Source organism: Mandrillus leucophaeus, unplaced genomic scaffold (genome assembly GCF_000951045.1).
Source record: "Mandrillus leucophaeus isolate KB7577 unplaced genomic scaffold, Mleu.le_1.0 Scaffold5, whole genome shotgun sequence".
Lineage (NCBI taxonomy): Eukaryota > Metazoa > Chordata > Mammalia > Primates > Cercopithecidae > Mandrillus > Mandrillus leucophaeus.
The window spans coordinates 13,436,812-13,453,610 of record NW_012105364.1 but is presented as its reverse complement, the minus strand read 5'-3'; the positions used below and the strand labels follow the sequence as shown (position 1 = coordinate 13,453,610).

General features: G+C 35.2%; 1 protein-coding gene across 1 annotated transcript in view; it reads left to right on the top strand.

Moving 5' to 3' along the window:
* Positions 1 to 16,799, top strand: part of PTPRZ1 (protein tyrosine phosphatase, receptor-type, Z polypeptide 1) — a 90,155-nt gene that overhangs the window by 19,551 nt on the left and 53,805 nt on the right. Inside the window, exons 5-6 of the mRNA XM_011995971.1 lie at positions 3,942 to 3,988; positions 9,707 to 13,274. Of these exons, the coding sequence (XP_011851361.1) occupies positions 3,942 to 3,988; positions 9,707 to 13,274 (3,615 nt within the window). The remainder of the gene's footprint in view (positions 1 to 3,941; positions 3,989 to 9,706; positions 13,275 to 16,799) is intronic.

Here is a 16,799-nt window from a genome sequence, read left to right as displayed (position 1 = left end):
TGCAATCTTGGCTCACTGCAGCCTCCACCTCCCAGGTTCAAACGATTCTCCTGCCTCAGCCTTCTGAGTAGCTGAGATTACAGGCACTCAGCACCATGCCTGGCTAATTTTTGTGTTTTTAGTAGAGACAGAGTTTCACCATGTGGGCCAGGCTGGTCTGGAACTCCTGACCTTGTGATCCACCTGCCTCGGCCTCCCAAAGTGCTGGGATTACAGGCGTGAGCCACCGTGCCCAGCCAGATTTCAAATATTTTAATCAGTTTCCCTGAAGAAAAACTCAGTCTTCCAAATAGTGCCTTTAACTTCCTAAATTTAATAAAACTGTGCATTTAAATTAACAATTTGCTTACATTATTCTTTGTACCTTTTAATTACACTTGTGTACAAAAGTATCACCATAAACTAATGCACATTAAGTATTATTTCAAATTGCCATTTTAAAAAATGTGTAAGTTTGCATTCGGAAATTAATTTAAATTTGTCAAGGAGCCTCTTTAGTGTTAAAAAGAAATGTATATTCTTTTAAAAGACTTCTTAGATAATTATATTTATGAATAAATAATTTCATAAATATATTTATCTTATTGTTACTAAGTTAATTATGTTTATTTCTCTTATATAAGATAGAGCTAATTAACATACAGTTATGGAGGGATTATTTAAGTACATGTTTTAGGGCCTTGATAATTACATGTGTTAGATTTAAATACATGATGAATTAAATCAACAGTTTTCTTGTTACTGTGTGATTTCAGTTGTATAACAATTTGTTAAGTCACCATGCATCTGTCCTTACTCTACCTGTACCATCCTTCCTATTAGTGTTATTACATTATTATATGTAGAATTACAGCTTGAAGCAGTTGCGGTCTACACTGCTTTTATTTTGTGCACTGTGAAACTTGGCTTATCTTCAAACAATTAAATAAGCCTTGCTTGCTTACCTACATCAGTGTTGCTTTTTTGTGCTATAAAAAATTAATGTGTTCCTAATGTGCTTTTTTAATCTAACATTACTGTGTCCTAAAACAAAACCAGAATGAGTCAACAGTTTTTTTTCAGTTATTACAAAAATGTGAATTTAAGTGTTCACTCAAAACAAAAATACTGCTAGTTCTTCACTATCAGACTTTTTCTATCCTTTCTGGAGTCTATTTTGATGAACAGAGAGGATTCTATAAATCAGTATAATTTTTGAACTATTTAATATATCAGTAGTGCCTGACTCCAACCAGTGGTTACTAAAATATCAGTTATTACTTGTGAGAAAGCAGCAGGTTTAGGGGTACCCAGTATGAGAGTTTGTGCCCATCAGCAGAGCTAAACTTTGAGTTCAGGGTGTTGAATTAACAGATCCAGAATTATGGCTTCAAAATCTTTAGGAAGACAGAAACAATCTTTCAAAATTATTTTATTTCACAATTGTTCTGAGGAGATTCAGCAAAAGACTTCTGGATTCTAAGAAATAGAGGTATTGAAGTGTTCCTGGGAATTTCAGTCAGTTCAAATGATCTCAGTCCAGTTGGAAACCAGAATAAAGAGCCTTCAAGGTGGATTTATACACAGCAATATGAATGTGCCAACACGTGGGGGTGCTCACCCGTGAGAGTGCCAAGGAATGAAGGGAGGCTCAGAGACCTGCCTAGGACCACACAAGTTTCCCCAGAGCTAAGGAGGCCCAAAGAGAAAGTATTGGTTTTATTACAATAAGCAGCAATCCAATCATAGTATAAGTCATTAATATTCGTTAGAGGATGTGATTGGATTAAAACCCTGTATTGTAATTTACTGAAAGGAAACCATAATCCCTATAGTTAGTTGATGCTCTGGTAAAATGATAAAAAAAAGTCGAATGCAATACACACTAAAAAATTGAAGAAAAAAGGAAATAAATCCTCAACGTGATAGTTATACATACCCTTCCCCAACCCTTATTATGATTAAATAAGAAAATTATATTTGCCCATTAAAAGTATGAAGTTAGGTGGAGTTAGACCATTTTAAAAAAATTTTAAACACCTTCTTAAGCATATTGAAACAAATGGAAAATAGTTGATATTTTTTCCATAGCCTCTTAACAGCGGAAAAACCTACAGTATGTGCACCACTAACAAGTATTTGATTATGATTTGCCATTATGAGCATTAAATATTTCACAAGTCTATGAAAAAGAGTGGCTACACTTCAAATTATTTTCAGTAAAACTAGGTATTGTCTAATGGGCTTAATTTGAAGATTTTTTTACATGCATGAACTTCTTTAGTCATAGCTTTTAGAAAATCATATGGAAGGTCATTTGTCTGTCACAGTTTAGTTGTATCTCATTTTTAAATTCACATGTATTAATTTGCATGGCGATTACAAAAACACAAGTGTTTGAGATGATTGAAATCACTTTAGTTTGGAAACGTAAAAAATAAAGAGCTTGAAGAACAGATGGTGAGGAAAGGATTTCATAGGAAGAAAAATAGAAGGAGACCACTAATGATCAAAATAAAATGGTTAGTTTTAACAAGAAAAAAAGTGAGAATTAAAAGTAAGATTGTGATTGTCTCTAGTGAGTACTTTCCTTTTTAAATTACAGGAAGTTGTTTACATTAAGTAATTTTGAAACAGCTAAGTTGTCAAAAGTATTAACTTTATCTGAAGCTTCTTGGGAGCTAGGCATGCTTAACAGATTTCACGTGAATTCTCATTTTACAGTTTTCAATATATTAATACCCAGGAGTCTTGATAAAAATAAACTCAAGAAACTTTGTGTTGGAAAACAGACCTGGGTATGATAAACATTTAATGTTGGTTCAGTTATACCTTGAAATTTCTATAGAGTATACATTTCCTTTGAGGACATAAAACATAGAACATAAGTAGCATTAGGATAGTGCAGAGCATAAATTGTGGTGATAGCCTGAGATTCCATAAAGCCATGGGAGTTTGAAGAACATCATTATAATAATGCTCAAACCTCACAGTTAACTTTGTCTACCATCTTCTTAATGACCCAGGCAGCTCAGACCAAGACTAAAGAAAAATTCTCCTCTGGCCCCTCAGTAATGTGGTAGAGTGGCTAGATTCCTTCTTAGGAAAAGAAAGGACCAGCTTAGTCTTCCCTGACATTCCCTGACAGGTCCTGTTTTAGCACTGAGATATTCATATGTTGATTCTGATTTGTTGGGACAAACAGACTTGAATGATCCTGGTCATCAGATTCTTTAAGTAAACAGCATTAGCTGAGTTTCCCTGGGGAGAATGCACAAGATTCACTCTGTTGCTTCTTCTTGATGACAGCAAGGCTAGAACCTGCTGGAAAACACTCTTCATTTTACCTGTTGCAGCACCCTGTATAGAAATAGGTATGAGGCCAGATTTGAGGAGTAAAGATAATTATTTGTCCTCAGTCAAAATAGAAACTTAAGGAAGAGGTAGCTGAATAAGAAAATAAATTCTACCAGTTCTCCAGAAAATCCCTGGCATTTCCCCAGCCATGCTTTTATCAGCCCTGCTAAGGATGAAAGTAACTGTGCACTGATGAAAAATTATTTGCGTTTCTTTACACTTAGTTTTCTCGGTTTCACTGACCTCCTCTCCGTTCTTAGCTTCAATCAGACTTGGGTTGAGTGGTGAATGGGGAAGGGAGTGGAGTAGGAGGTAGAGATCAAGATTTGGGTAGAGTTATATATAAGGAATGGGGAAGGGAGTGGAGTGGGGGCGAGAGATCAAGATTTGGGTAGAGTTACATATAAGCTTATGTAGTGTTGTGTTGTAGTGTTCAGTAATGTTGAAAAGTAAAATTTGGAATTTTTATTGTGAGAAAGTCTATATTTTCAAAGCTGACATTAACTTTTTGATTCTTTTTAATTTTTTCTCTCACCAAAAGGTAAATCCACAAAGGCTGAAATAGTTGAATAAAAACTTTAATAATTTTGTTTTTAATTTTGTAGAACTTGATCTTTTTCCTGAATTAATTGGAACTGAAGAAATAATCAAGGTATCATAGCCATTTTTATATTTAAATGTTTTAATATTCAACGGTGTATTTTGAATTGTTGCTTAGGTGTTAGGTATTGCCACATGAATAAAAGTTGTGTTGCATGATTCATTGTTTGTGGGGTTAGTTGCTAAGCTTTATATATAGATAGTCACATAATTGATATACATGATTCTCTTATGAAGAAGTTGAAAGATGTTTTGATTGATATAGTACTAAGAAACAAGAAATATAAATGGTGATGAAGAAAAAAACAATGAACTTTAAAAATAGTTATAGCTATGCACTACAGCTATAAACTGGAATTTTTTTTAGTGTCAAAATTTTTCTGAAGAACTAAAATTATATTTAACCAGTTTTCAATATTGCTACAGTTTATATATAAATAATCAGTGTTGATAGATCAACGATAAATATGGCCCAAAATATAAACTATATATATTTTTTTGCCCATTTAAATTGTTTATTATTTAATTTGATAAATATTCTTTTACTCGAAGGACATTGTGCTGACAACAGACACTTATACTACAAGTAGTCTATACTATTTATAGATAAAATTTACAGATATTTGAGACTATAAATTTTAACATTTTTTTTTTAAATAGAGAGGAAATGATTGTTTAATATATTTTATATTTCATCGTATGCCCTAATGTGCTGTTCATCATAACTGAAATTATGTATTCAGTTCAGGTGCTATTGTTGATGATAGCATGACTGTGTACGTGTGTATAGATTGTGTAGGAGCTGATAAAAGTGTGATAACTAGTGCTGTTATCCAGCAATAAATAACAATTAGGTCTTTCACAGGTAAAAACTATCTTGATATTTTATGCATTTTATGGCTAGTCTCTCTCACAAGGGACTATTTTTCCAAAATGACCAGTCTACCTTTTTACAGGAGTTTATAGATTTCAGCTAAGAATATCTTTATTTGTATGTGTACATACATGCTCACATGCATATGGAGACATATATATACACACACACACACACATACACATACACATACCTACAAGTGATCAACAGAATTAAGTCAAAAAAGAAAAAAGATATTATATTTATGCTGAATTGTTAATTCAAATAATTGGTCTGACACACTGATGTAAGCCCTTTTTTCAGTATTTGGTGCCATGTAGTAAATGATATTCTGTTTAAGTTCCATCTCACATAGTATGTATTACACATCACAAATTTTTTAGAAAGGACCAAGGAATGATCGATTATTTTCATAGTAATTCCCATTACCATGATTCATGATCCATGCTGAGTTACTTTAGTTACAAGATCCATGTTTAGTTATTTTTCTTCTCTATTGCCATTAACACTAAAGCAACTTTTACCATAAGCCTACAAAAGTTATTTAAAATCTTCCAATGTTAATTACTAGTAAATTTCTACATAAAACTATAATATTGTATTTAGTATAATATGTAGCTGTGTGAATAGGCTACACATGTGACTTTATATAAATTTTTAAGTGTTTCCCATTTTCTAATGAATGTATACTTCTACATATTTATGAGGTATATAGTGATCAAATCAGGGTAGTTTTCATATCCATTATCTCAAACATTTACTGTTTTTCTGTGTTGGAAACATTTGAGATCCTTTTTTCTACCTATCTGAAAATAAATATTATTGCTAACTATAGTCATTCTACAGTGCTATCGAACACTAGAACTTATTCTTCCTATCTAGCTGTAATTTTGTACCCTTTAACCAATCTCTTCCTGTCGCCCCCTCCCCACTACATTTCTCAGCTTCTAATAACCATTATTCTACACTCTACTTCTATGAGATCAACTTTTTTAGCTTCCACATAGGAGTGAATACACACAGTATTTATCTTTCTGTTCCTGGCTTATTCCACTTACATAATGTAGGTATATCTTTATTTTTGTCATACACTCTACAATAGAGGTCCCTGAAGCTATGCCTGTCACGGTGCCTCTGGTCTCGCCATTTGCATATATGACAAACACAAGCAGATCTTCCTGTTAGAGAAGAATGTGAAGATGTGTGAGCAGGCTGGCTTGTTGTAGTCAGAGAAAAGTTCCTAGATAGGAAGGAAAAAAAGAACCTCAGTGCGTCAGCCCAGGTCCCAACAGGAAACAGATGCCACACCCAAGTGGAGTCATGGAGGTTAATTTAATCAAAAAGGACGATTCATATTTGTGGGAAGTCTTAATGCAAATAAACAAGGGGTTGGCATTGTACATTTGGGATGAATGGTATCAGAGACTTGTTGTTACATCTAAATCTGAAAGGCAAGAAGGCAAGGAGAAGATGCAGAGAGAATGGCACAGCAGGTTCTGTGGTCTCTGTAATGGGACAGCGTCATCCTGTGGTGACCAGTTAGGTAAGGAACCTCCCAGGGAATAACCACATTCTCTGGCTACCCACCTAGAACAGAATGGAGACAGGTGGAGAGAGGCTGTGGAAAGCAAAATGAGAAGATACAATACACTGAGAAAGGAGTCACCTGAGAAGGCAGAGTAGAATTAAAAATCAATGTCATTACTTGTTGTTAGAAGGCTATGATCTAGAAGAAAATGAGGAGGAGAAAGAATTCTTATGACATTAGGCTTATTTGGTTTGTGGGGCTTTACCCATGGTGGTAGGGCCCAAAGAAACAGCCGCTCTAATTCTTTGAGCTGGAAGAATCCTTGGCACTGCCAAGGGAGAGGGAGCCAGCTACCAACACACAGATGGGGATTTAAAATAAAGAATACAGGAGCAGTGATTGGTAAGCTTGGCTTGGCAAATTGGTAGTAGTTTTTGGTATTGAAATTAACTGTTGTATTAATAATATATTGTCAAATCGAAAGAGACCTGTGTCATAATGTGTCTTCCTGGAGCATGATTATGAGATGGGATGAAAACAGTGCTTAACCAATCCACTATTCACTTCCTTTGCTTCATGCAGGAATGAATGACAGGCTAGAAAATGCATGGAATGTATTCATAATGACTTTCAATCCCTGAATATAGAAAAAAAAGAGTTTGAAGGATATTTCTTAGATCCTCTCCAAAAGGAAATGTATGACTTTCCAAGACAAAGTATCTGTAGCATGATCATGGATTCACACTAAATTTTTTAAATGAAGTTGTGAAGGATAACATATGACACAGATCGAAACTACAGTGGAAGAAAGAGTCACAATAACTCCATAAAGAAATTGTAGGAAAGAGTGTTAAAATATTTGTAGTCAGATATGAATAAAGTAATCATAGGGCATGAATGATATGTTCTTCTTAAAATGTTGACACAGCCAATGTGACCTTTTAGAGATCAACAAGATATGGTAGGATAGGATTAATGAAGGTCTAATCACCTTCACCAGGTTCTGAGAGGTTCTGAACCTCATAAAGTTATAGAACTCATTTGTATCTGATGTGTGTATAGTTTTTTTCCCAAATATGTAACAAGAAGAGGTGTGTAGCATTATATTATAATAAAAATTTTATGAAAATTTACATTGCTTATAGGAGGATATGATAAAGTATGTTTATGTGGAAATGTAAGCAAAGAGAAAGAAATGTAATAGTATGGTGGAAGTCAAGAGACATTGTTAGATCATATAGAGAAAACAGGTGACATATCTTTGGGGAACTTTTGCTGTGAAGGAGAGATGAGAAGTAGAATGATATCTAGAAGGTGAATTAGAGGTTTTCCTTTGTGTTCCCTTTAAATAAGAGAGATCGGAGTTGATTTAAGCTGATGAGAATGATCTGTTTGAGAATTTGAGAAAACAAATTGGAAACACAAAATAGGTTGAACTACTCAATTACGTTCAATTCCCAGGTTCATGATAGGGAATAGATCTAAACCACAGAAGTGGGAATTAGCTTTAGAAAGGAAGGAAAACAACTCTTTAGTTCTAACAGGACAGGAGGGGCAAGGGGAACTTGGTTGGCCCCTGTTTTTAGTGTTAGGAAGAAGTGTATTTTTGACTAGTGGCTTCTTTTCCCTGTAAACAGGAAGGCCATCTGCTGAAAATGGGAGGAAAGGACAGGAAAATGAAGGTTTGAACAGAGTTTTGGTAGAGGGAAAGAGTGTGGAGTGATACCAGAAAACCAGGCAAATATTTAGGTTTGCAAAAGCAAGGCAGAGTTTAGAAACTCCACACTCCACACTGCCAAGCTTAATATTGATCCTCAGCAAAACTCTGGATCAAATTATAAAACAAATATTTATGAGAACTTCTAAGGAAAGAAGAGATAATTGGCACCAACCAATTTTCCCTAAAAACAAGTCAAGGCAAATTATTCTTATTTCCTTTTGCATGAAGTTTTTAGGTTTGTAGATTATGGGAATATTTTATTTAGGAAATTATTTGGCAAAATCTCTCAGGTGGTCCTTGTGAACCAGGTATCACACAGAATGTAAAACTTCTTGAAGAATACTGACTACTTGTAAGGAAATTTGTCAAGGGAATCTGAGAGAGTAGCTATTTTTGCTATGCAGTATAATTCAGATCAAGTGCACTAACTTCCTAGAGTTGTCACATATGCTTCAGAAAATACAACCAGCCAAATAATTAAACTGTAAATAATGAGGCCATCATTAAGCTTGGAATCGTGTGTTTCATACAGTGCAGATTTCCATGTGTAAGACTCATGCTCATGAGCACACACGGTTAAGATTCAGATTCTTTCTTCTGATATTGGTCAAGTTCTCAATGGCTGTACTCAGTAATTTTTTTCTTCTTTTAAGTAACATGGCCTTAAAATATCTAATAGATGATCAAATAAATGACAATTCTAACAAGTTGTTGGGTACAAAGATACTGACAAAATCATGCCCCACATAAACTTAAAAAAAAAATCTTGATTACTTTGACAATTGAGATTTCTAAGTATATAGGTATATAGTTAGATATAATATGCCCAGTTTTGTGTGTGTGTGTGTGTATGTGTGTGTATATATATACACACACAGAGAGAGAGAGAGAGAGAGAAAGAGAGAGAGAGAGAGAGAGAAAGCATAGGTCTTGGTTGACTTCTAGTCAGAAGACTAGAAGTCTTCCCTGGTCATTGCGTGGAAGATTCAGCCTCCTGATTGGTGAGTCTAAGGGAAACACAAAATTTAAAAACTAGGAGTAGAATCATACTTTGACAAGTTGCCTTTGAAGTATCTGCCTAAGTCTTAAGTGGAAAATATTTTTTAAAAAGGGAAAATAAAACCAAACACCTCTTATAGTTCTAAATCTTCCCTTTATTATGACCTTAAAATTATGAGTTGTTCTAAAAATATATTATTAAGTATTCTGAATGTTCAAGTACTTTGGTCTTTGAAATAGTTTCATCACCAATTCTTATTACAATAAGCTACAATGGCTATTTACCTTGATGCCTGATGAACAAAGAAATATAAAAACAACAAAATAAATACCATATAAATAACACTGTCAATAAATAACTACAGTGTGTCTTCCTTTTAAATATGTGGTATCTATTCATTTAACCACTTCTTTCCATAGCATTAAAATAAAGGCAGCCATGAATTAGGTGTTTTCATAACGTTTAATTATTTCTCTGGAGAGTGGATGATAAAGGTTGTAGGTTAGAAGCATGCATTGTACAGAATGGTGTTTTACGAGGATAAGAAGTTCCCAGGGTACCACAAGTGATGATTGGCAGTATAAGATATTATGAAGATTTTTTCTCTTATTTCCTTATGACTCATTAAATCTTGTTTGCTTTTCAAAGGAGGAGGAAAAGGGAAAAGACGTTGAAGAAGACGCTGTTGTGAATCCTGGTAGAGATAGTGCCACAAATCAAATCAGGAAAAAGGAACCCCAGATTTCTACCACAACACACTACAATCGCATAAGGACGAAATATAATGAAGCCAAGACTAACCGATCCCCAACAAGAGGAAGTGAATTCTCTGGAAAGGGTGATGTTCCCAACACATCTTTAAATTCCACTTCCCAACCAATCACTAAATTAGCCACAGAAAAAGATATTTCCTTGACTTCTCAGACTGTAACTGAACTGCCACCTCACACAGTGGAAGGTACTTCAGCCTCTTTAAATGATGGCTCTAAAACTGTTCTTAGATCTCCACATATGAACTTGTCGGGGACTGCAGAATCTTTAAATGCAGTTTCTATAACAGAATATGAGGAGGAGAGTTTATTGACCAGTTTCAAGCTTGATACTGGAGCTGATGATTCTTCAGGCTCCAGTCCCGCAACTTCCGCTATCCCATTCATCTCTGAGAACATATCCCAAGGGTATATATTTTCCTCCGAAAACCCAGAGACAATCACATACGATGTCCTTATACCAGAATCTGCTAGAAATGCTTCTGAAGATTCAACTTCATCAGGTTCAGAAGAATCACTAAAGGATCCTTCTGTGGAGGGAAATGTGTGGTTTCCTAGCTTTACAGATGTAACAGCACAGCCCGATGTTGGATCAGGCAGAGAGAGCTTTCTCCAGACTAATTACACTGAGATACGTGTGGATGAATCTGAGAAGACAACCAAGTCCTTTTCTGCAGGCCCTGTGATGTCACAGGGTCCCTCAGTTACAGATCTGGAAATGCCACATTATTCTACCTTTGCCTACTTCCCAACTGAGGTAACACCTCATGCTTTTACCCCATCCTCCAGACAACAGGATTTGGTCTCCACGGTCAATGTGGTACGCTCGCAGACAACCCAACCGGTATACAATGGTGAGACACCTCTTCAACCTTCCTACAGTAGTGAAGTCTTTCCTCTAGTCACCCCTTTGTTGCTTGACAATCAGATCCTCAACACTACCCCTGCTGCTTCAAGTAGTGATTCGGCCTTGCATGCTACGCCTGTATTTCCCAGTGTTGATGTGTCATTTGAATCCGTCCTGTCTTCCTATGATGGTGCACCTTTGCTTCCATTTTCCTCTGCTTCCTTCAGTAGTGAATTGTTTCGCCATCTGCATACAGTTTCTCAAATCCTTCCACAAGTTACTTCAGCTGCCGAGAGTGATAAGGTGCCCTTGCATGCTTCTCTGCCAGTGGCTGGGGGTGATTTGCTATTAGAGCCCAGCCTTGTTCAGTATTCTGATGTGCTGTCACATCTGACTACTACTCATGCTGCTTCAGAGACGCTGGAATTTGGTAGTGAATCTGGTGTTCTTTATAAAACGCTTATGTTTTCTCAAGTTGAACCACCCAGCAGTGATGCCATGATGCATGCACGTTCTTCAGGGCCTGAACCTTCTTATGCCTTTTCTAATAACGAGGGCTCCCAACATATCTTCACTGTTTCTTACAGTTCTGCAATACCTGTGCATGATTCTGTGGGTGTAACATATCAGGGTTCCTTATTTAGTGGCCCTAGCCATATACCAATACCTAAGTCTTCGTTAATTACCCCAACTGCATCATTACTGCAGCCTACTCATGCCCTCTCTGGTGATGGGGAATGGTCTGGAGACTCTTCTGATAGTGAATTTCTTTTACCTGACACAGATGGGCTAACAGCCCTTAACATTTCTTCACCTGTTTCTGTAGCTGAATTTACACATACAACATCTGTGTTTGGTGATGATAATAAGGCGCTTTCTAAAAGTGAAATAATATATGGAAATGAGACTGAACTGCAAATTCCTTCTTTCAATGAGATGGTTTACCCTTCTGAAAGCACAGTCATGCCCAACATGCATGATAATGTAAATAAGTTGAATGCATCTTTACAAGAAACCTCTGTTTCCATTTCTAGCACCAAGGGCATGTTTCCAGGGTCCCTTGCTCATACTACCACTAAGGTTTTTGATCATGAGATTAGTCAAGTTCCAGAAAATAACTTTTCAGTTCAACCTACATATACTGTCTTTCAAGCATCTGGTGATACTTCACTTAAACCTGTGCTTAGTGCAAACTCAGAGCCAGCATCCTCTGACCCTGCTTCTAGTGAAATGTTATCTCCTTCAACTCAGCTCTTATTTTATGAGACCTCAGCTTCTTTTAGTACTGAAGTATTGCTACAACCTTCCTTTCAGGCTTCTGATGTTGACACCTTGCTTAAAACTGTTCTTCCAGCTGTGTCTAGTGATCCAATATTGGTTGAAACCCCCAAGGTTGATAAAATTAGTTCTACAATATTGCATCTCATTGTATCAAATTCTGCTTCAAGTGAAAACATGCTGCACTCTACATCTGTACCAGGTTTTGATGTGTCGCCTACTTCTCATATGCACTCTGCTTCACTTCAAGGTTTGACCATTTCTTATGCAAGTGAGAAATACGAACCAATTTTGTTTAAAAGTGAAAGTTCCCACCAAGTGGTACCTTCTTTGTACAGTAATGATGAGTTGTTCCAAACGGCCAATTTGGAGATTAAGCAGGCCTATCCCCCAAAAGGAAGGCATGAATTTGCTACACCTGTTTTATCAATTGATGAACAATTAAATACACTAATAAATAAGTTTATACATTCCGATGAAATTTTAACCTCCACCAAAAGTTCTGTTACTGATAAGGTATTTACTGGTATTCCAACAGTTGCTTCTGATACATTTGTATCTACTGATCATTCTGTTCCTATAGGAAATGGGCATGTTGCCATTACAGCTGTTTCTCCCAACAGAGATGGTTCTGTAACCACAACCAAGTTGCTGTTTCCTTCTAAGGCAACTTCTGAGCTGAGTCATAGTGCCAGATCTGATGCCGATTTAGTGGGTGGTGGTGAAGATGGTGACACTGATGATGATGATGGTGATGATGATGATGATGACAGAGATAGTGATGGCCTATCCATACATAAGTGTATGTCATGCTCATCCTATAGAGAATCACAGGAAAAGGTAATGAATGATTCAGACACCCACGAAAACAATCTTATGGATCAGAATAATCCAGTCTCACATTCACTATCTGAGAATTCTGAAGAAGATAATAGAGTCACAAGTGTATCCTCAGACAGTCAAACTGGTGTGGACAGAAGTCCTGGTAAATCACCATCAGCAAATGGGCTATCCCAAAAGCACAATGATGGAAAAGAGGAAAATGACATTCAGACTGGTAGTGCTCTGCTTCCTCTCAGCCCTGAATCTAAAGCATGGGCAGTTCTGACAAGTGATGAAGAAAGTGGATCAGGGCAAGGTACCTCAGATAGCCTTAATGAGAATGAGACTTCCACAGATTTCAGTTTTCCAGACACTAATGAAAAAGATGCTGATGGGATCCTGGCAGCAGGTGACTCAGAAATAACTCCTGGATTCCCACAGTCCCCAACACCATCTGTTACTAGCGAGAACTCAGAAGTGTTCCACGTTTCAGAGGCAGGTTAGTTATGGATCAGAAGGACAGATTGAGGTGTGGTGGTTTGCTTGCTCTAAAAGTAAAAGAAAAATTATGAACAGATAGAAATTTGGTAAAATGGTACATCATCATTTTTAAAATCAAAACATTCAAGAAATCAGTCTCCAGTTTCTAAAGTATAATTTTATTTACTATTTCAAACAATTGTTTAACACGTTTTGGTTTTTAATTTGATTCTCTCCAAACAAAACAATTTTTATTTATTGTCAATATTTCATACTCTACAGGATGCCTTTTATGGGTGGGGGCAATTCTGTTTGCATAATACATTTTTAGTACTCTGCTTTTAAAATAAGATCAGAGTATGCTATTTTAGATGATTTTAATTTTCATACTTTTGTTCTAAAATAAGTTGTAAACTAATTATATTTAATTATAAAATGAATTATTAAATCTGAGGGTAATGTAACATAAGCACTTCTCTCTGACACACCCTCATAGAAAGGAATTAGTTAATTTGCACATTCATATCAACTTGGGGAGCTTTATTTATTATTATTATTTTTATTTATTTATTTATTTATTCATTCATTTATTTATTTATTTTCTTTGAGACAGAGTCTCACTCTGTCGCCCGGGCTGGAGTACAGTGGCACGATCTCGGCTCACTGCAAGCTGTGTCTAGTGACATCTCCCGGATTCACGCCATTCTCCTGCCTCAGCCTCCCGAGTAGCTGGGACTACAGGTGCCTGCCACCAGGCCCGGCTAATTTTTTTATATTTTTAGTAGAGACGGGGTTTTCACCGTGTTAACCAGGATGGTCTCGATCTCTTGACCTTGTGATCCGCCCGCCTCGGCCTCCCAAAGTGCTGGGATTACAGGCATGAGCCACCGTGCCCGGCCGGGGAGCTTTATTTTTTTAAAAAAAGTTTTATTACTAAGTTTTGAGAGTTAATGATGAAGTTAAAAAATTTTTAATTTTTTTTCTTTCTTTATCTTAACGTTGCCTAAAGAGGGCAGTGTAAACCATCAAAACACATTTTACTTTATGCCTGCTGTTTGTTACACACCTTTTTAAGTTAAATAAAGGGCATTAATATGTACAGTATATATAGGTATTGTGTGGCAAGATGTAAAACACGAAACATTTTTCTGTAGAAATGAATTTCATTTGTGAATGTATTTTATGCAAATTAGGTTACTGACCAGATGTTTCTTAGAGCAGATTATGTGCAGTGTATATAATACAGATGTCTGCTTTAAATGCCAATGGAAAGAAGAGGGAAGTTCAATTCTATTAAGTATAGAAAATTAATACTTTCATTGAATTGGTCATAAGAATTTTATAATTTGCTTTTATTAAATGTGAAGGTATTTTGAAATTTAATAATGAAACTATTTAAATCTTAACAGTTAAATGATAGGCTAATGTAACGAAATGCACTCATTGTATAAAAATGAATATTTGTAATGCAGAACATAGACATCAGTCTCATTAGGATATTTTTCCTCTTTGCTATTTCATCTTTTGAATTAGTTGTATATTTTTTTCTTCAGTGCAGCAGCAATTAAAAGTTTGTACATTTTGATAGAGAAATTTTTCTGTATTATGAATTGATACCTATTTAACATTGCATTTTAAACACTTAAATGCTGATATGTGAGAATGAATAATGAATCCATAGGTCACTGTAGTCATTAGTGCTGTCATATATATGAACTGTTATCTGTTCTCAATTATAGTAGTTACTTCTTAATTTTCATTAGATTTATGCTAAAAGAAAATATCAGGAATCCGTCTATTTTACCAGGTAGTGACATTGATATGTTCTTGCTAGACTATACTATTATAGAAAGATATATATAATGAGATGCTAAACCTAAAATTATTGACTAAAGCTTAACGAGTTTCTCTTCAGTGCACTAATTAGATTTATTTAATTATCAAGAGTATGTTCTCCCACTAATTAGGATAAAACAATATGAATATGACATCCAACATTATCAAGTAACGTAATTAGTGAAGTAAATAAGATCAAACAAGATTAGGGGAAAATTCTGGCCTATTTTTAAAACTGTATCTATAAAATCATATGTAGTCTGTCTTATCCAATAATTGAATATATCTCTTCATCAAATGCATGCAGACTAGCTCTAAAACTTAAAATTTTATGGTGTATTTCTAGAATGCAGAACAATTTACAGGATATGTTCTTCAAAATACTATAGATAAGGCAAATGTTAGTATCCACAATTTATAAATGAGTACACTGAGACCCAAAGATACTAGATTATTTGATCCAGATCACATGAGTAAATACAAAACTGAGCCTGGAAATGTGTTATTGGTGTCTCTCTCTTAAAGACTATGCTTTCATGTTGGGGACCAATTAAATAAATGTAATGCTTAAATTGTAACACCAAAATTATACTATCTTATTCTCAAAACATATTTTAAAATGTTAATCTTAGTTTTTTATTTCTTAATTACCTATAAATTAAATCTTTTAATTTAGGTAACTTCTGTATATTACTGAGCCATACAAAAACAGATATTTTAGTCTCAAATAAAAGCAAAATCAGTACAATTAGTTCCTCATTATAAAACACAAAGCAACCAGCTGATTGTGCTTTCATATGATATCCCATCTTGTGTAAAAACTAGGTTTCATGCCATAGATTGATCATTCTGACTCCTTAATTAAAGGATTTAAGATCAAATATCCCAGAGCACTTTTGAGAAAAGTCTATACACAAGACTACATGTGTGTGCATGTGTGTATACAGTGCCTGTATATAAATATGTGTATATGGTGTATTTACATATATAATGCACTATATATCTTACATATATGTTGCATATATGATTGGACATATCTCATATATATGTATGCTATACATATATAAATGAAATATGTAATTATATATATATATACACCCATATACATGTTGCTTTGAAAATTTGTGGCCATTGAAGACCTGCATAATTATATAAGCTTACTTCGTGCATGCATTAATCTACATCACTGGTTCTCAAACTTTAACATAGATCAAAATCAACTGGAGGACTTGTCAAAACACAAATTGCTGACCCTTACACACAGAGTTTCTGGTTCAGAAGATTTGGTGTGGTTTGAGTGAAACCCAAAATTTGCATTTCTAAGTTATGGCGATGTTGATGCTGCTATTCTGGGGATCACACGTCAAGAAAAACTGATATAGATAATAATATTAACCACCATTTGTACTATATGAGGTACCAAGGACTTTGCTAAGTGAATGTTTTCATTTATTACTGACACACTTTCCACCTAGGTAACAATAGTTACAATAGACAAAACTGTGAAGACAACTGTGCATAAAATAAGATGTTTTTCTAAATTTTATAAGGAAATGCTCATTGCATTCACCATCAGGTTATTTAGGTGACTAGATGATTCTAGATGAGTCTCCACAAAATAATGGCCAGAGCTTAGGATTAACATTTTTAAAAATGGAGGCTTGGGTTTTTCTCACAAGAATATTAGCTACAACTCAGGGCTGAGTTG